Below are 20,122 nucleotides of genomic sequence, written 5' to 3'. Positions count from 1 at the left end.
CCCTTCCCCTGCCCTCCCCATCATGGCGGCGCTCACTGACAGCAGGCCCGACATGGCGGGGGACGCGCCGCCGGCCGCTGTGGAGCCGGGCCGTGTGGTGGAGGCGCTGGAGCTGCTGCTGGGGCCGATCAGTGATGGTGACACCGCTGCCGAGCCCGCCCTGTGCCCGGAGACGCTGCGCAGCAACGCGGCGGCGCTGGAGGAGCGGCTGTCCCGGGCAGAGGGCTGGGCCGCGCTGCGCCAGCTCCGGGCGGCCGTGCTGTCCCGGGCTCCCGCTCTGGCGGCCGGGATGGCGGGCGCGGAGCCGGGCTGGGCGACGGCCTGCGGGCTGCTGGCGCTGCTGCTGTGCCTGAAGGAGCGCCTGGCCTCTCTCGCTGCCAGCCCCGCCATCCCCGCCGCCCCCGGGGAGCCGCCGCCGCCCGGCGCCGACACGCTGAGCGTGGGGCAGGAGCGGGCGGTGCGGCGGGCGCTGAGGGCCGCGCTGGGGCTGGGGCTGCTGCCGCACCTCCCGCCGGGGCTGGGCCCGGGGCCGGGGCTGGGGCTGGGGCCGCCCGGTACCCGCGGGCCCCGCCTGTTCGCCGCCGTGGCCGCGCTGGCGGAGCTGGCCCGGTTACCGGCCCTGGGCGCCCCGCTGCTGGCCCGGCACCTCCGGCTGCTGCTCTCCGCGCTCTGCGGGCTGGGACACGGCCCCGCCGCTCTCTGCCAGGTCCGTGCGAGGCTCGAACGCCTCGTCCCCGCTCCCCGGGGGTGGTGTGGGTGTCCCCCCGAGCCCCAGCCCGCTCCTCCGGCGGTTCTGCCCCTGTGCCCCATGTCAGAGACAGAACGGAGCCCGGCGGGGGCTGCAGGACACCGGGACACCGGCGGGACCGGGGCTTTAGTGCCCAGCCGAGCTGTTCTCAACAGCCCCTGGCTGTGTTTTGTTCCAGGGCGTTTCGGAAGCGGAGCGAGCGCAGTGCCGGGAGGCCCTGAGGGACATCCTGGACCGTGTTTACCCTCCGCTGGCGGTGCAGGAGCTGCTCGTCCTGCAGGGACAGCCCAAGCAGGTACCCGCGGCCATCCCCATCAGCATCCCTACCCCCGTGCTTCCCACGCTCCAGGAGGCTGCTGCGCTTCTGGAAATGTTGTTACACCTTAAAAAAGCAATCCCCGAGGCTGGCGAGGCTGCTGGGTGTGTGCTGTTCCAGGTGTGGGTGTGTCAGGACTGTCATCGCCGCACGTGGCACCTTGGCTTGGCACCCTCAGCCTTTTTGTGCCCGGCCAAGCACAGCCTCTGCTCCTCCAAACCTCACCCTCTGTGCTCCAGGGATGACACAGGGCACCTGCTGCTCTTTGGGGCTGTTCCAAAGCCTCCCGGAGAGGAGGAGATGGGGAATCTCTTAAGTGTTGTTTTAGTGAAGTCCCCATGGGATAATGCCTTTAATAGAAGCACAGAATGGCTTGGGCTGGAAGGGAACTCGGAGTTCATCTCATTCCACCTCCTACCATGGGCAGGGACACTTCCCACTATCTCAGCTTCCTCTAAACCCCATCCAGCCTGGCCTTGGACACATCCAGAGATGAAACAGCACGCTAAGCACCTGAGAGCTGAACCTCTCCCATTAATTCCTGATTTGCTTTATGCCACTGGATGAATCAGCAATTCAAAGGCTGTCTGTGTCCCGTGCCCTCTGTCAGAGCACGGGCTGTTTGCCCAGAGGTGGGGCTGGCAAAGGTGTGTGCAGATCCGCTCCTCACCCTGCCCCTTTGCTCCTTTGCCCCTTTGCTCCCTTGCAGAGGTCTCCAGGTGCTGGGGCAGCTCCGGCCTGGCTGCGGCGGCTCTGCGGGCACCTCCTCTCCGAGAGGCTGCTCAGGCCTGGAGGGGTGCAGGCCGTGGTTCGGGGTGTCCTGGAGGGCACAGACGGTGAGTGAGGAGCTCTGGGTGCCAGCAGCACAGATCCAGAGGGTCTTGAGACAGTTCATCCCACAAGAGCTGGATGTAGGAGCTGGCTTGTGCCAGGCTGAGGTGATGTGGTGACACATAGATGTTGCCTCTGACTGCACTGAGCTCCCAAACTGCTTTAATTTGGGATACACATATGTTTGAGGGCTACACTGAAAGGCTCCTGTTTGTGCCTTGATGGGGTTCACACCTCATGTGTGTCCAGAGCAGGATCAGTCCTGGGGAATGACCTGTCCCAGTGGTGGGAGCCATCCTGGGCACTGGGCTGTGAGAGCTGTAGGGACAGTGAGACCCATCCCATCCCATCCCATCCCATCCTATCCCATCCCATCCCATCCCATCCCCTCCCATCCCATCCCATCCCATCCCATCCCATCCCATCTCATCCCATCCCATCCTCTCCATATCCTGCCAAGGAGGGAAGCTGTTGCTCTCCACAAGCTGAATCCCAAGTTTTTAGTGCCAAAATCTCATCTGGCCAACTCCAGCCATCCAAGCACAACCTCACCCCGTCTTTTGGCTCACCCACCTGGCTGTAGGAGATGTTTTCCATTATCAGAGCTCGTGCACAGCAATTTTCCCCTTTCTATCCTTAAGTTCAGGTGTCTCCTGAGAGATGCTTGGTTTAACAAGAGTAATAAAAGCTCAAAATCTAATTTTTGGCTTCAGCCAGAGCTGGCCATGGATCAGAGCTGACCCAGGATTTCTGCTGCTGTTGTAGGTGGTGCTGGTGCTGAAGCAGCAGCTCTGGACTGGAAGAAGTGTGATGCAGTTGGGAAGATCCTGGCTGCCTGCCCACAGCAGTGCCTGTCCCTCGAGGACTACTACAGACAGGTGTGCCCCCAGGTAAGTCCCTCATCCCCTCTGCTGGGGAATGCAGAGCCAGCTCTGGTGGCTTGGAGAGTGCTGGGGGCTGTTCTTTTTGCTTGAGCGAGGCCTGGCTCAAGCCAGCACAACGTGGACATATTTTTCTAGCAGTAGAACACTTCCACTCTTGAATTCTCCCTGTTTTATTGATGTGCTGGATGATGTTGTCTGATCACACGAGGTGCTTGGCACTGTGCTACACAGAGCTCTATGTGTAGCTCTTTCTTCCAGCCTTTGGCTCTGGGAGTGGTGCAGGCTCCTGGTTTGAGCCCAGAAGGGTATCCTGCATGCGTGGGAAGGACTCTGGCTCTTCCACACATGGAATGCCATGCCAGCTGCCCAGCAGAGCAGCCCATGGGCGGCTCCTTGGTTGCTGCCAGGCGCCAGGCTGTCCTCTCTGAGGGGGTGCTGATCCTTGTGTTGCTTTTTCCTTGCAGATTCTGGACTTGCTGCACATCCAGGACAAAGCGGCAGCGCGGCAGTTCCAGCGTGTGGCCACCACCACACTGCTCACCATGGCCGGGGAGCAGCCCCAGCTGGCAGAGAGGCACCTGCTCCAGCCCCTGCTGGCCCCGCTCTGCCGCTGCTCTGAGACCACAGGTGGGCTGGGGAAGGGTCTGGTTTTTCTCCTCGTTGTTTTTTGGTCATTCCAGCTGATTTTTGTCAGGCCAGCAGCCAGGCTGTGGAGTGTGGGAGCCCAGCTCTCTGTGCTGACTCTGTCAGCTTGTCTAGGTACACCATATTTACTCCTGTTTGAGTCCAGTTAGTGCAGCATGGAAGCTGAGCAGTTTGGCTCTGCTCCTTGGGAACCTCTCCCAGTCTGACATCCTTGTTTTGGGCTTCCAGACAAAAGCCATTGGTTCCCCACACTGACCAGCAGCTCTTTGGGGAATCATCCATCATGAGGTTGTGGTCTGTGTTGATTTCCACGTGTCCTTGGGGGTTTACAACACTGCAGCACAATTAGTATGGCTAATGAGGGCTGGTCTGTTCTCATGGGGAGGGAAGGGAGCTGTGGAAGTGCTTTTGGGTGCAGGCTGCTGGGGGCTCTGGGCTGTTTTGGGGCGCTCATGTCTCTCCCCTTTGCTTTCAGAGCTGGCACTGGAGGATTTGACAGCAGGGGCTGTGCTGGTGCCAGAGGCAGAGCTGGGCACCTGTGTGGAAGATATACTCAAGGTACCATGTCTGCTTTGGGTGAGAAAAAGAGCTGGTTTGAGACCCAGTGAGCAATGCAGTGTGTGTTGAGCCACACAAACCCAGTGTCTCCTGCAGTCATGCTCAGTTGTCTGGTTGTCATTGCAGGAGTACCCCAGCCTCCACATGGGCTGTGCCAGGGCCTCACCACCCTCACAGGGAAGGATTCCTTCCCAGTATCCCATTTAACCCACCCTCTTGCAGCTGGAAATTATTGCTCCTTGTCCTGTCACTCCAGGCCTTATCCAAAGTCCCTCTCCAACCTTCTCAGAGCCCCCTTAGGCACTGTAAGGAGCTCTGAGCTTTCCTTGGAGCACAGATCATTGTTCTGACATTTGGGGGATTGGCAAGGCCCATCTTTGTGCTTCCTGTGAAGGATGAGAGCATTTTGTGGAGCCTCTCTTGTGACACCTCCCCTCATAACTCCATTTCCTGCCATTCCCCCCAGTAACCCCAGTGCCACCCTGCAGGCTCCTGCAGCTTCCTGCTGCACATTCCAACCCAGAAGGACATCTCCAGTCCAGGAATTCAAATTTCAGAAGCTGGTGACTTGCTTCCTGGCATGCCCCGAGGCAGGCTAAGCTCTTAAATGCTGGGATTGTTGTCTATTTTCCCAGTAATGATCTGTTGTAACTGGCTGGCAGGCAGAGACTGGTCTGGAGGGCTGCTCCCTCCCAGAGCAGTGCTGGGGGGGTTGGGGTGGGTCTCTCCTTAATGGCAGAGCTCTGGGGGCCTGACAGCAGCCAGATTAGTGAGGGGACCCCAGGTTTGGGGGGGTTTTCTTGCCTAGCAAGTGTCATTTAATGCTTGGTGAGAAACCATCCTTGGGGCTTCATCGGGAGGCTTTGTGTACACAAGGGTCTGGGGAGGAGGAATGGCTCCACGGGGATTAGCACAGGGAAGCAGGTCTGTGTGCACCAGTGGAGCAGAGCAGGGCCTCTGGGGACCATTTCTCAGCTTCTAGGGAGGGTGCTGGGTGAGGTGGGGGAGAGGAGAAGGGCTCTGCCATCACCCCTGAGCCCCTACAACCCTCCCAAGAACCTCTACAACATCCCCAGAGCCCCTGTAATTCCCCCTGAGCACCAACAACATTCCCAGAGCCTCTGCAGTCCCCCCAGAGCCTGAGCAGCCCAGTGTCTCAGCTCAGCATCCACTAACCCAGCTGCCCTGCTAGTGACTGATCTCTGTGTTTGAGATTTACAGTAATTCAATGAAGATTTGCTCATTCCAGGGGGTCTGTTGCATCCCTGGGTAAGGCAGGACCTTCCTCCTAAGCAGCAGACTTCCCAAACAGCTGGCTGCAACTTTCCTGTAGCTCGGAGCCCTGCTGTGGTTAAGCAAATTCTTGGAGAAAGATGGTGCTGAAGGCAGGTTTTAATAGGGAACGGGGCATAATCAGGGAAGACAACCTCCAGACTGAAGGAAGAGGCTGAGAACCCTCCACCATCCTCCCTGACAGCTGCCCTGTGCACAGACGTGTTCCTGAGCTCCCCTCTGCCCCACGCAGGTGTTTGACTCCTCTCCCTGTGCCCTTCTCTCCGTAGGTGTATGTGGTTGGGAATGACAGCTCGAGCCTGCTGCTGGGATCCTTACAGTCAGTGCTGGGAGTGGTTTTTTCCCTCTATTCCTTCGCCAAGCAGAATGTGTCATACTTACGGTAAGGGAGGATTTGTACTCAGCTTCTGCTGGGGTTTCATCTGCTGGCTCTGCCCACCTCCAGCAGCCACGCTCAGGGCACAGGCAGGAGCAGAGATCCATCTTCTCATCCCAAAGCACTCTCATTCCAAGCAGGCAGTAACCACAGGCAGGGCACACGACCTCACTGGCAGCCTGTGCCTGAGGAAGCTGTTCTCATGGTGGTTTTTGTCTTCCCTGAAGCCAGAATGTTCTGTGTAGAGGTGAGCGTGCCCTCAGGAGCACAGGGTGGCTCTGCCCAGGGCAGGGATTGTGGTTGTCCATGGATGGAGGTAGTGATGCTGAAAACTGGATGGAGTGATCTACAAATAGCATAAAAACTGGGAAAACAGTGTAAGCACTGCCTCTTGGAAGTACAGGATCATTCTCCAAGCTGGGATCACTCTCCTCTGGTACAATCAGGACCTGCCTGCTGGCAGCTGATCCCGCATTCCATGCCCACCTCCCCATGGCTGGTGTACAGTGGGAAGCACCACAAGTCCCAGTCATGGCAGGGACAGGGGTGGCCAGGTGTCCTCTCTCCTTGCTCCCCCCAGGCTTTCCCTGGAGTTAGAACCAGCCTGGTAGGAACATTGCTGGTGGGGTTGCACAGTGTTCTGGTGATCCTGGCGTGTGGAGGCTTTCCCTAAAAGGTGTGTGTAGACACGGTCTCTGCTGTTATTAAAGGCCTCGTTAATCACTTCAAAGAGCAGCGAGTGCCGTGACAAGTTGGTGGAACGTGCCAAGTTCACGCTGCTGCTGGGCCAGCAGTCACTGCTTCCTTTGCTAAGGGATTTGGCAGGGATGACTGAACCACAGCTGCCTGGAAGTGTTCGGGTTTCCAGACCCCTGGCACAGCCCAGCCTGGCTGCTTCACCTCATTAACCTGCTTCTTTCCTTGGCAGGGCTCCCCATGCCACCTCAGTGCTCCCGTCTCCTTCCTCTTCTCCCTTGGCACTGCCACCAGCCCTTGTCACCTCATAGCGAGGCACAGGCAGGGGTGTTCACAGTGCTTCCTTGCCAGCCTGAAGTTGGAGGAACCCAAATCCTTCCATCTGGGAATGCCAGAAGGGCAGGATGTGCTGCTGATCCCCTTAGAAACAGGCACAAATGCTTTCAGCTGCCAGAGCCAGGAGCTGGAGCATCCCAAGGAAAGCCCGTGGCTGCTCTGGAGCACTCCAGTCATATTCCTCATCCCAAAAGACATGCAGGGAAGGTGCAGGGGGCAGAGCAATGTCACCACTGGCTTCTTTCTCCTTGACAGCTCCCCATGCCAGGACATCCTGCTGTGGTTCCTGGAGAAGGCAGAGAGGGAGCAGTCCCTGGCTGTGCTGGAAGGCCTGGCCAGGCTGAGCAGCCAAGTGCCCACCCTTCACCCACAGTGCCAGCTCCGTGTGGGCAGTGAGGGTGGTGCTGCCATTGTCCTGGGGGAAACCATCAGGTGAGTGCTGTGGGACAGTCCCCTGGGTCACTCAGCACCCAGGGCTTTCCAGAGAAGCCTGGCAGAGAGCCTGGGCAAGCAGGGGGCTGCCAGTTCCATCCCAGAGGGTCTCATCCCCTCGAGCTCAGGCAGGTGATGCTTCCACACAGCCCACAGAGTCAGCACAGCCCCCAGGTTCCCTGCACATGGTGTAGAGCTCTGATTTCTAGCCCCAAAAAGCATCACGCTCCACCTGAGCATCGGTGTGCACTCCCTGCCTGCTTTTCCTGGCTCCTGTGCAGTGTCTGGGAGTGAGGTGTGCCTTTCCAATTTCAACACCCCCCAAATTCAGCTTCCAGCCTCCAGCCCAGCCTGTCTGGTGACACACTGAGCAGTGTCCCTCGGGCACAGGTGGCACAGTCCCAGCACAGACTGTGGCAGTGTCAGCGTGGTGGAGCAGCCACAGAGCTCCTCTGGTGCAGGCAGATGGTCTCTAAGGAGAGGCAGAACTGGCCATGCTGGGAATTAACTGCAGCCTTTAGTCTCCAGCCACGCAGGCTGGGATGTCCAGCAGCACGAGGCTGAGTTTAAAAAGAGGGGCTCTGAGCTGGCAGGAGGGCCCAGGGCAGCACTGTGGGGCAGGCAGAGGCACAGCTGTGCCCAGGGGTGTGTGCTTGGAGCTGGGAGCACCTGCAGTAAAATCCCCACAAGTACATTTGGTTTGGCTCCTTTTCAAGCTATTCCTGAGTTAGAATTACAGGCTGCTTTGGGTTGGAAAAGACCTTAAAGCTCATCTTGTTCCACCCCCTGCCGTGGACAGGGATACCTTCCACTATCCCAGGTTGCTCCAAGTCCTGTCCAACCTGGTGTGGGGCACTTCCAAAGATGAGGCAGCCACAGCTTGTGCTAGAGCCTCCCCACCCTCACAGTGAAGAATTCTTTCCCATTATCCCATCTAACCCACCTTCAGTCAATGGGAAGCTATTCCTCCTTGTCCTGTCACTCCATACCCTTGTTCACCCTCTCCAGTCTTTTATAAACTTTCTTTAGGTACTGGAAGGCCAGAATTAGAAGCAGCTCTGCCTTGCTTAAACTGGGACTGCTTTAAACTTGTTCCATACTGGCCCTGGCTCTGCCCATGCCCCTGCTGCCACAGCTCTGACCGCTGCCTAACTTAGCCAGCATTAATCCTGTTATTTGTGGGCTGGATGAAATGTATGTTTTGGGCTCATGGTTTCTCTTAATGAGTGCAGGTTAGTTAATAAGGAGAGCCTAAATGACCTGGGCAGTGGTTGGCTCAGCTGCCTCCAGGCTGTGCTGGGAAGTGCTGGGAAGGAAGGCTTCCAGGGAAATTCAGTCTGGGATTTCACCATGTCCTGGAGTCTGGGGGTCAGGGGGTTCTGGGTGTGTTTGTGTTGGTGATACAGTGACCTGTTCCAGCGATGAAGATGAGGCTCTGTACCAGAAGATCTCCTTGGAGCAGTGCCATGTGGAGAGCTTGGTGGAGCTCCTGTCCCACTGCCAGAAGAGTGGTCTGGCTGGAGACTTCTTCATCCACTGCCTGAAGGTGAGGGCAGCCAGTCCCAGTTGAGGCATACCTGCAGGAAGGGGTTTCCTGGACAAGCAGAAGGGGGATAATCCCCCTGTGTGTCCTGGGGTACAGCATGTGCTGGAGCAGCCCTGTGTTCTGGGTGAGAAGCCAAGGAGAGGGAGCAGCCCTGTCCCTGAAGGGGTTAACCCTCATCCTCCCCCTGGGCTGTTTTAACAACAGGAGCATGTCTAAAGTGTGTTGAAGGCTGGGAATAATCCCTGTTTCTTCCTTGGCTGTAGAAGAGGGGCCCCAGACCTGCTTCCTTTGATCTCACTTGGAGCCCCCCACGGTTCCCTCCAGGCCTGGGTTGGACTGGGATTTTGTCCCCAACCCATAGTCACAGGAAGGGATAGGGATGGGACACCCAGGAGTTGTGGACAGCTCTCAAAAACCTTCATCTACCAGCTGGAAGGTGTTGGTGTGAGGAGTCATCTGGCATTCCTGGCACTGGCTCATGATGTTTAAATGTTTAACCGCTGCCTCTCCGTGCACCGCGCTCCCTTCCCGGCAGGAGCTGACTCAGGTGGTTGCCGAGGACGAGGCAGCTCCAAACCCCAGTGTGGAGCCTGGAGGGAGCTTGCTGGAGCTGGAGCAGTACCAGGCCAGGCAGGGGAGGAAGCTGCTGGTCCTGCAGCTCGTGGCCGCGCTGTGCGAGGGCGTCTCCGACACCGTGTTCACTGACATTGTGCAGGTTGGTCGTGGCAAAGCCCGGGGGGATCGGCTGAGCACTGCCAGGAGCAAAGGCTGAAGGAGCTGGGATTGCTCAGCCTGGGGAAGAGAAGGGTCCAGAGTGACCTTTAGAGAAACTTCCAGTGCCTAAAGGAGCTCCAAGAGAGCTGGAGAGGGACTTTGTGCAAGGTCCTGGAGTGACAGGACAAAGGGGAATGGCTTCCCCCTGACAGAGGGCAGGGTTAGAAGGGATATGGTGAAGAAATCCTTCCCTGTGAGGGTGGTGAAGCCCTGGCACAGGTTGCCCAGAGAAGCTGCAGCTGTGCCATCCCTGGAAGTGCCCCAGGCAGGTTGGATGGAAGCAACCTTGCATAACTGTGCTCCTAAATTCATGAATGGGTAGTGCCAAATTTACTAGATACTTGTAATTTCAAAGGTCACTTGGGCCCCTTGACCCTGGTCCCAAAAAGGATTTTTAAAATCTTTCCCCCTAAACCCTCCCTGGATGGAGTCAACTGTGCCAGTCAGGAAGGCAGCTGGACACTGAGGGCAGAGTGGCATTCCCTTGTGGATCCCCTGCAGATCCCCTGCAGATCCGGTGTCTTTTAACTTCCTCATCCTGTTTTTTATTGCTGTTTTTCCCCCAGTGCCCCAGCCATGCCAGCACCCCGTGCTGCTGCCGTGGGCAGGGGCGGTCACGGCTCAGGCAGGTTTCCTCACGTTTCCTTTGGGACAAAGGAGCTTTTGTGTGCTCAGCAGCAGAGGGGACACAGCCAGCGGCGCTTTGTCCCCACCTGCCTCCCCATCACACCCACCCACGGGGCCGGAGAGTCGGGCTGGGAAATGGGGAAGGGTTTTGCCAGGTTTCAGGGTCCAGCCGGGAGTCTGGGATGAAAACCCACCACCAAAGAAATCCAGACAAAAAATCCATTATCCTCCTGCCTGGGGTTGTGTTTCAGGGAGGCCCCGGGCTGGGACAGGGACAGGCTTTGAGCAGGTTCTGCAGTGTGGGGTTCCCTGGGGTGTTTGAGGGGCCCTAATGGGGTGGGAGCAAATGGGATCCGTCCTTCCAAAGCTGGAACCCAGGAGCAGCAGCTGCTGTGAACCCCCACAACTGCACATTTATTTTATTTACATATTCTCCTCTACAACCAAGGTCAACTTGATTTCCTCACTGCACCAAGGATTCTCTCCTCCTGCCTGAGACACAGCTGTGCCCTGGTGTTTTATTTTTCAATTTTTTTCCCTCCCACTTTAAAATGGTTTTTTTTCTAGATTATTTTTAAAGTTCTAATTTTTCTCAGTTGTGATCTACTGTTATTTATTCACAATTTTCCTTTTTTTTAAATATTAAATGTAATTTTAACCCCTCTAGCTTGTGTGTCAGTGTGTTGTGAGGGCAAATATTCCCATTTTTTTTAACTTAATTGCTGTTTGATGGAATTTCTTCTCTGGAATAATTATCCCAGCAGGTACCTGAGCCTTTTATGTGGCCTTTTCCAAAGCCTTTTTCCACAGCCTCCCTCCTTGCTTGAGGGATGTGCCTAAGGAATCTCACAGCTGAGGAGGAAATACTGCCTGCACTCAGTGCCCTGGGGGTGGAAGTTTAGGATTTGGTGCAATAGGACCTTGTTGCCCCCGTAGTTTGTTTTCTAGGAAACAAAGTAGGAAAACAATAGTTCCTCCTCTTTTGCAACACACCTGTTAGGTAGGAATGACCCTGATCCAAACCCTTCCCAGGCTTGTCTGGGAGAAGATAAGGCATGGAGAACATCAACTCCCTGATTTCCAGACCTCTTAGGAAGGCAGGAAGTCTGTGGGATCAGAGGTGTTGGTGCCAAGTGTGGAGAAGGCCAATGCCAGCCAGGCAGGATTGTTACATGTGGAATAAAAATATTGTGGGAAAAATCACAAAGTAGGTGAGAACACAGGAAATGGCTCAGCTGGAGCGTCAGCTGTGCAGGATATGGGGGAGGCTGGTAGGGAGAATTGTGCGCAGGAGCTGGAGCTCCTTGGCTCTGGAATTTCCAAGCCTTTATTGGGGCAATTCCATACAGACCCACCCTGAGCTTCCCTTTGAGACAATCTCAGTTGCCTTCCCAGCTTCCATCCCACGGTGGAGCCAGGCAGGAGGCAGAGGTGGAGCTGGGATCCCTTTGTTCCTCCAGCCCCACGGGTGTTTCTGCTGCTGAGGGACCCCACCAGATTAACCATCCCCTCGTCCCAGTTGTGGACATAACTTGGCTGACCCCACACTGGGATTGGGAATAGCAGCAACAGGAGGAAAATGGGAAGGGTTTCACAGAATTACAGAATCGCTGAATATCCTGAATTAGAAGGGACCCACAGGGCTGACTGAGTCCAACTCCTGGCCCTGCACAATCCCACCCTGCACATCCCTGGGAGCGTTGTCCAACCACTCCTTGAATCCGCATGGAATTGTGCTGGAGGCTCAGCCAGGGGAGGTGTCAGGGGTGTCCCTGGTGCTGACAGCTGTTCCCTTGGCAGGTGCAGGAGTTCCTGGCAGCCGTGCTGCAGAGGGCCTGTGCCCACCCAGCCACGGGCCCCGGCGCGGCGGCCGAAGCGCAGACCCTGGCCATGGCCATGGGGCTCGTGGCCGCCGTGCTCGGAGGGGCTGCCCAGGTGAGGGGGTGAGGGGCAGGGCTGGGGCCTCGGGGGGCCTGGGGTGGGGAGTGGGCACTGCCATGCCCAGCCAAGGGTGCTGTGCCACAGCTGGGTGTCCTGGCTCTGAGTCCCTGCTTGGTCACAGCCTGTAAAAAAAAAAATATATATATAATTTATTTATTTTTATATGTATATTTATAAAATATTATATATAAGATGTTTGTATTTTTATTTATAATATAGTATATATAATTTATTTATATTATTATAATAATGTCTATTTATATACTATGTATTTATATTTCTATATAATATATATTTAAATATATAATATATTTTATATTATGTGTGTATATATTATTTTTATATATAAAATACATATACTATTATATACTATTGTATATATATACTATATACTATATATATACTATTATCTATCTATAGTTTATTATGTAGATATATAAATTTATATATATATATACGTATATATATATAATTTTTTTTTCCTTGCGGCAGTGTCAGGGTGCTGACCAAGCATTCATTCTGAGCAGGGCACCCCCAAGAGCCCAATTAACTAATTTATAATCTCTCCTCAAAAGGCACTGGCAGAGCAGTGCAGTCACATACAGCATCTTTAAGTACAGCACTGCACCCTCTGCATCCCCACACAGTCACAGACTCTGGCTGCAGAGCATTGTGAACTTCCCATGTGGGCTGTACCCTTGAAAGTCCCCTTACATATTTATATTTACATTTTATACATATTTATATTGTTATTTATATCTCTCAGTTACCTTGTAATACCTATATATATATATGAGCTCTGTGTCACTCAGTGGAACTGCCATGGGGAGCAATGGTACATCCATTAATGTGCTGCCATCAGTGAGCTCCTGGGCTCAGGAGCTTCATCCCTGGATTTGCCCTAAGGAAAATCCAGCTGTTAACAGAAAAAGATCATTAATTGTCTCTTATTGTTAAATTTCTAACACTGGGGAAAGAACTGTAGTTGAAGAGGAGTTAAAGCCAGAGTCTTGCGGCTGCAATGGGCCCCTCCCAGGCAATCTCCTTCTCCCACTTTTGTGTTAATGGGAGTGACATAATTTGGAAAATGGAATGTGAAAGGTTTTGGAAGCAGCCGCAGAGCTGTTTGGGTTTCAGCAGGCAAGGGGTTTTATGCAATCATCCAAAATCTCTGCTAAAGCACCCTTTTTTAGCAGATCTTAGCAGTTAAATCCAGATTAGGGCAGGGGCTTCTCCAGCTCAGGACAGGTCATGGCTGCAGTGCTGGGAGCATCCTTCAAGGCAGGACTGATGGCAAGTCTGGCACAGTGCTGGTGGCAGGGATGTCCCTGCCTTGGCCCCTATAACCAGACACGGTTGTTCTTCAGGTTCATGCACTTTCCACCTTCTGCTGTGACTGCTGCCAGAGCTGTCAGGGCTGTGATTGGCACTGGGCTGAGAGGAGCTTGTGGTGCCCAGAGCCTGGCTGGGGATGGGGCTATGGGGCTCTTCACCCTCCTGGGAGCATCCCAGGGAGTGACCCCTCATTCCATACATGCCAACACTGCTCTTCTCCCTCCCCAGCTCAAATCCAGCGATTTCGTGGTGCTGAAGCGGCTGGTGCCGTTGCTGGAGGAGCTGTCCCGCACCTACCCCGAGCCCCTCACCCAGGAGCTGGCCTCAGACCTGTGCATCGCCATCTGCACCCACGGCGCCTGTTCCCCCGGCACGGTGGGTGCTGCTGCTGATGGTGTGCTGGGCAGGAAGGCTGGAGTGGGAGCACAGAGCCCTGCTGGTGTTCCTGGCACAGCCCCCAGCCCCTCATCACCACGGCACGGACACGGCAACCCCTCAGCTCACAGGGCCAGGAGCAAAGAGCAGAGCACGTGCTGTGAGCCCAGTGCCTCCAGTGCCTCTGCAGCCCCTCGTGCTGACAGCCGGGCCCCAGCTGGGCTCCAGGAGCTGCTGGTGTCAGCCTACGACCCCCAGCCCCCGGCCCGGGCAGCCGCCCTGCGCCGCCTCACCAGCCTGGTCACACTGCGGGATCCAGAGGCGCTTCGGATCCAGGAGAAGCTGCTGGAGGTACCAGGCTCCTGCTGTGGCTCCTGTCCCTTGATTTGATCCCTGTCCCCTGCTGTGTCCCCTGCCAGCAGTGCTGAATGTGCCATCAGGCTGGAGATGGTCACAGTTATTGGGGCCCTCTGGCCTTGCTGGCCCAGCCCAGGGTCACTGCTTATGGCACTTTTTCTTCCTTCCAGGTGTTTCTGGAGAATGTGCAGCACGAGGATGCCTTTGTCTACCTCTCAGCCATCCAAGGTGAGCAGTATCTGTTGGAGCGAGTGCCAGCACTTTGTCAGGGAAGGTTTTGTGCTGTGGGGCTTCTGGGCCCCGGGAGTGAAGATCAGGAAAGCCACAGCCAGGCTGAGGGCTTGGCATCTCCTGCCCTCCCAGACTGTGGCTTTGTGCTGTTCCATCAAGCCTGGGGCCACATGTGGGCTCCGTGCCGAGTTCCTGAAGCTGGAGACTTCATCTCCCAGTTATTCTTACTCCCTGGAGCTTGTCACCATCCCTGTGCCAGGTCTGTGCCACAGGCTGGGGCTGCAGTTCCAAGTACAGCATGGGCACAGCCCCAGCACCCCAGCCTGGCACCCACAGAGGGATCTGTTCAGCTGAGGTTGACAGAGGAGCAGGAACAGGGGGACCCAGTCGTGGTCCCTCAGGGCTCTGCCAAGGTGGCAACTCCTGAGTACTCACGCCCCTTCCTAGGAAACCCTCGGGTCAGTGCTTGCTCCAGCACACTCAGCACAGCCCCACAGCACCGGGCTGTCTGTGGGATCTGCAGGCAGGCGTTTCTGCACTGGGTGACAGATATGTCCTGTGTGACAGTGGATGGTGACAGTCACTGGGTTCCGTGGAAGGGAGGTGCCATTCCCTTGTCCCACATCAATGCTGGCACCGCTGCCGTTGGGTTGGTAACCTTTGGCAGCAGCTGGGAAAGGAGTTTATGCTGTGCTTCCCAATGCCTGTACGGTCTTGAGAGGGACGGGTCTGTCCTTGCCCGCAGCTGGAGCACAAAGGCTGTAACCGTCCCGGTGATTAATGCGCCGCTGCAGCTGCTGCACGTTTGGCAGCAGGGCTGGGGGTGATTAACCCTGATGAGGTTCCTTACACTGACTCACCTGGCCCATGGCAGTGCCACTTGTGCCATGCTGAGCCATGCTGTGCCAAGCACAGGGCTGGGGGCCGTGCCAGACAGGTCCCCACAGTGCCACTTGCTCCCTGTCACGGCTGGGGCTGTGCCAGTGGTTGTGGCACCTCTGGGTTTCATGGACTCAGACCCCTGTGTGTGTTCCTGATGTACTGGACATCACACCTGGAATCCTGGGGTCAGTTTTGGGCCCCTCATGACAAGACAGTCATTGAGAGGCTGGAGTGTATTCAGGGGCTGGAGAGAGGTTTGATCCCTTCGTCTGGGATCTGATTTTTCATCAACCCCAGGGAGACACAGCGGGCATGCAGCATGCATAGCTCCTGCTCCCAGTCTGGGCCAGGAAAATCCAGCAGGGCCAGAGACATTCTGGCACCCTGTGCTGATGGCCAAGAGCTGGGAGCAGTGTCCCAGCATTGTCTGCAGTGCCCAGCTGCCCCGCAGTGCAGCAAGTCCCCACTGGGTCAAAGGGCATCACCCAGCAGCAGCGAGTGGAGACCTGCTGCCAACTGCTAAATTACTAATTTTCCAGATTTTCTCCCCTCCAGGCATTGCCCTGCTCTCCAGTGAGTATCCAGAGCGGATTCTGCCCGTCCTGCTGGCACAGTATGAGCGCCCAGCACACGGCACAGAGGACACCGTGGCTGCTGTCACCAGGATGAAGCTGGGAGAGGTGCTGATGCGTGTCACCCGGGCACTGGGTGAGTCTGTGGCCGTGGGCATGGCACTGTCCACTGCCAGCAGCCACAGCACTGCTTGGCCTCATCATTACCAGGGGAAAGCCCACAAGGGAACTTTTGTAGTCAGAAGGTGGGAAGGGTCTGAAAGGCAAAGAGAAGCTGGCTGGGGTTTGCCAGCAGCAGCAGCAGGAGGAGGGGTCCTGCCAGCAGCCCACCATCCCCTCTGTCGGCAGCACCGGGCTCGGAGACTGCCGGGAAGCGCCCGGACACGCCGGGCTGAGAGGTAGGAGCTGGATGAGGCCTTTTCCGGCATCTGCTGTTGGGACACGTCCTAAAATGCCTTCTCTGACTCTGTGGAGGAGGCCTGGCCAGCGGGAGCACACAGATAGAGCTGTGCACAGCCAGGGAGGTGGCAGCTGGTGTCCGCAGTGCTGGGGCAGCCAGGCAGAGGTCCCTGGTCACAAAGTGGGTGCTGTGTGCCTTGGCTGGGGATGCCCCTGAAGAGCCTGGACCCCCTGACCCCCGGGACTGTGACTCTCCTGTGCCCTGTGCCACGTTCCCTTGCACTGCTGGCATCTCTGGGCTCTGCCAGCTGTGGCATCCCATCAGTGCCAGGCTGTGCCACCATCCGTCCTCACTGCTGGGATGGGGACAGGGCATCCTGCTGTGTCCTGTGGGGCTCCAGCCATCAGCTCAGAGCCCCTCAGCCCCAGGCAATGTCCGTGTGTCTGGTTTCCCTTGGCAGCTGCCCTGGGGATGGTGGCACGTTCCCCACTGTGCTCTCCCTGCTCGCTGTGGTGCCGTGCCCCGGGCAGCTGCTCCGGCGCGTCCCGGCTCGCCGGGGTATTTATAGAACAAATCACACCAAGTCGTTTCTGTTGCAAAGCTTCAGCATCTGAGAGCAAGGATTTACCCAGCACTTCCAGGATGACTCCACAGCTCTCTGTGATTCTGAGCTCTCCTGCTCTGCCAAGGGACTATCATGCCTCCTGTCCTGTTCCCATCCCATCCCTGTTTTCTGTCCCACTGGAGCAGCTTTCCCTATCTAGGAGGGGAAAGGAAGTGTTGCATGCCCCTCCTGTAGCCATCTGGCACAGAGGCTGGTGCATTGCTGGCTTTGGAGGGGATCCCACTCGGAGCACCCTGCGCTGCTCACACTGCTGTAATTCCAAGTTCTGGGATGCAGGCACAGAACATGTTACATTCCCAGCAAGTCCTTGGCATCACAGCTCTGCCCTGTGCTCCCCACCCTGAGCCAGTCCCCAGCCCTGAGCCCCCTGTGCAGGGTGATGGGGACCTTCCATTGCCCACAATGATCATTCCTGTCTCCACATCCTGGGGCATCCCAAAGCATCCATCTCACTGCCTCCATCTGCTGCAGGACACCAGAGCTTGAGAGAGGTGGAAAAACAGAACTCCCAGGCCAGCTGGCCTTCTGGAGCTTTCTTTCCACCCCTCAAGGCCCTGCCTGGTAGGAGGTGTGTCCACACTGAGGTTCACACAGCTGCTCAGCTCCTGTGGGATGACCACACTCCTCGGATGATTGTGGATGCTGAGCATGGGCCTGAGCTCTCATTAGCAGCTCACACATCCACAGCACCTCTGTGTGCTAATTGGGGCAGGGGATTGGCTCTGGATGATGTGGCAATTTGAGATTCACACTTGGTGTGTTTGCTGGACTGTGAGTGGCCCCATGGGAGGACTAGAATGTGCCAAAGAGCCCCAAGGTCTGTGCCATGGGGTGTGTGGTGAGGGCACAAGCCACATTCCAGATGTTCCATCCAGCTCTTCAGCGGTGTAACAAGGCAGACACTCAACCCATCTGTTCCCGATGGAGGCAGGGCTTTAGCAGGAAGCCTGGGCCTTTCCAGGGTGGTGACACAGAGCTCTGCCCTCCCTTGCAGGGGACATGGTGTTCCGGCACCGGGAGCCGCTGATCCGCGCCTTCCTGCGGGGGGCGCGGGATCCCGACAGTGCCCTGCGGGCCAGCAGCCTCTCCAACCTGGGCGAGCTCTGCCAGCACCTCGGCTTCCAGCTGGGCTCCATCGTCCACGAGGTACCGGCCCCGTCCTTCCCCTGGGGAGCTGTGGGGCCTCTCCTTAACGAGCGCATTTGTTAGCACATGGTTGGGCTGCTGAGGACCTGGAAATGAGACATTTTCATATGGAAACGGGACATTTCCATAGAGGACATGGGTGATAATTGCTGATATTGTGGAGTGTAAAAGTCATGGGGCCTGAAGCGAACACTGGGCAGGTTCTAGCCCTGATTTTTAGGTGTCTGCTCCACCCATGGCAGCCACTGCCAGAGGAGACCTGGGGGCACAAGTGGTGCCTGCCAGAGACACCTCCCGCTTAATGACACCTTGTTATCCTCCCGTTATCTTAATTACCATTATCAGTATCATCAGTATCACGGAGCTGGCCCTCACCTTCTCCTGCTGCAGGCTGTGGGTGAGAACTGGCTTTGGGAGCTGCTGGGAGATCCCAGAGGGGTGAGCCCGACTCCCAGACGGGCCCAAGAGCCCTGGAGCCGATGGGTCTGTGCCCCACGGGAGCCAGAGCTTCACCCCCTCCCTCCCGGTGCTCCCGGAGTGAGAATGGTGGATTTGGCACTGGGGCTGCTCCCCTCGGTTCCCGTTAGGCACCGGTGGATCCCGGCAGTTGATGTGATGCCAGTGAGCCACACGCTGCTATTTTGGGAAGGTGCGAGCTCTGCTAATTCTCCCGGCTGTCACTGCTGGGATTTAATTAGATTCCTTTGGCACTGCCTGGTTTTTATACAGACTGTTATACAGCCTCCTGAGGCATCCATGTGCTGCCTGGCCCTGGTAGGAGCTGCTGGGGCCTGCACCCCACAGGGCATGGGGATCCCACCCTCATCCCTGGGACATCCAGCACCTCAGTGGCTGCTCCAGTGGGATCCCCTGCATGTCTCAGTCCTTGATGCTGCCCCCCTGCCCTGTCCCCCCCACAGGTGACCTGCTGTGTGACAGCCACAGCCCGGACAGACCCCGAGGCTGAAGTGAGAAGAGCCGCTGTGCACGTGGTGGTGCTGCTGCTCCGGGGGCTCAGCGAGAAGGTCACTGAGGTGGGTCACCCCTGCTCGTCCCTGGGGCTCCTGGGGCTGCCAAGGGGCTCCTGGGCGTTCTTTGGGGAGGGCCCCTGTAGGGGCTGCAGGGCTCATTCCCAAGCAGCTTCCAGGGAAAGTCTCAAGGGACGGAGATGCCCAGTTTGGACATCCCCCACTAAAGAGATCCTGGGGAAGGGGGGCTTTGTGGGAGTGTCCCTCTGAGCTGCTGGGCTGTGCCATGGGCAGTGCCAGCTCTTGGGAACTGTGGGAGTTGTTCATGGCTGATTTGACTTGGAAATGCCCAGTTTTCCCACCACTGCGGCCTCCCTCCGCAATTCCCAGTAACGAGCGTGTTGGGACTCAGCTCCCGTGGAGGAAACAGCCAGTTCCCCACGGGAATCCCCGCAGCCAGGATCCCGGCATGCCCTGTGCCCAAGGATCACCACAACGAGCTGCCGGCCTGTGGGGAAACTGAGTCACGGCAGGAGGGGGGAAACCGAGGCTGCGGTGTCCCGGGGGAAGGGGCAGCCCCGCTCCTGCCGGGACTCGCCGAGGGGCGGTGCAGGCGGGGGCTGAGCTGCCCCTGCCCGCCGTGCCCAGGTGCTGCAGGACGTGCTGAGGGACCTGTACAGCCTGCTGAAGCACGTGGTGACAGCCGAGCGCGACGCCGCCACCGTCCTGCACGCGCAGCTGGCGCTGGAGGAGCTGGACACGGCCGTGAGGAGGGTCCTGTTCCCCCCGCAGACGCTGGAGAAGAAGATCGTGGTGCTGCCCTAGTGGGGCTGAGCCTGTGGAAATGAACTGTTCCTGCTCTGGGGTCAGGGCCAGGGTTTGCTGTGCCCTCTGGATGCCGCTGGCGGTGTCTGATGGGGAGGGAACCTCGCTGGGACGAGGTGTGGGATTAAACAGAGATGTGCTCAGCCCTGTGTCTGTGATGTTTGTAGGGCACACAAAGCTCGTGGGTGCCATCATGGCCATGTCCCAGCCCCTGTGTCCTCTGGAAGGGTGGGCATCAGCCCCAGGGTGAGCTCTGAGCTGGGCAGGGCCAGAGCTTCAGGCTCCCTTTGGGCAGGCAGCACCAAATGTGTGGCTGTCCCCAAGGGGAGTCAGGAGGGAGGGGGGCTCTGCTGTCTGCACCCCCAGAGTGGAATTCCATGGCCCCTCCTTGACACTGTACTCA

General features: G+C 57.1%; 1 protein-coding gene across 1 annotated transcript; it reads left to right on the top strand.

Annotated features, from left to right (window-relative positions):
- Nucleotides 1-22: 22 nt before the first annotated feature.
- TANGO6 (transport and golgi organization 6 homolog) lies at nt 23-19,847 on the top strand (the record flags this gene model as incomplete). The annotated part of the gene is made up of 17 exons (XM_083870190.1): nt 23-706; nt 927-1,043; nt 1,774-1,900; nt 2,661-2,785; nt 3,244-3,406; nt 3,900-3,982; nt 5,545-5,657; nt 6,939-7,115; nt 8,535-8,661; nt 9,197-9,376; nt 11,863-11,997; nt 13,567-14,064; nt 14,241-14,298; nt 15,739-15,891; nt 17,775-17,926; nt 18,847-18,960; nt 19,543-19,847. The coding sequence occupies 17 exons, from the start codon at nt 23-25 to the stop codon at nt 19,717-19,719; spliced, it is 3,183 nt and encodes a 1,060-aa protein (XP_083726316.1). The 3' UTR covers nt 19,720-19,847.
- Between the last annotated feature and the right edge of the window lie 275 nt (nt 19,848-20,122).

The sequence above is a fragment of the Zosterops lateralis genome (assembly GCF_965231275.1).
Source record: "Zosterops lateralis genome assembly, chromosome: 12".
NCBI classification, from domain to species: domain Eukaryota; kingdom Metazoa; phylum Chordata; class Aves; order Passeriformes; family Zosteropidae; genus Zosterops; species Zosterops lateralis.
Note: the sequence above shows the minus strand (reverse complement) of the source record. Positions and strands in the feature narration are given on the sequence as shown.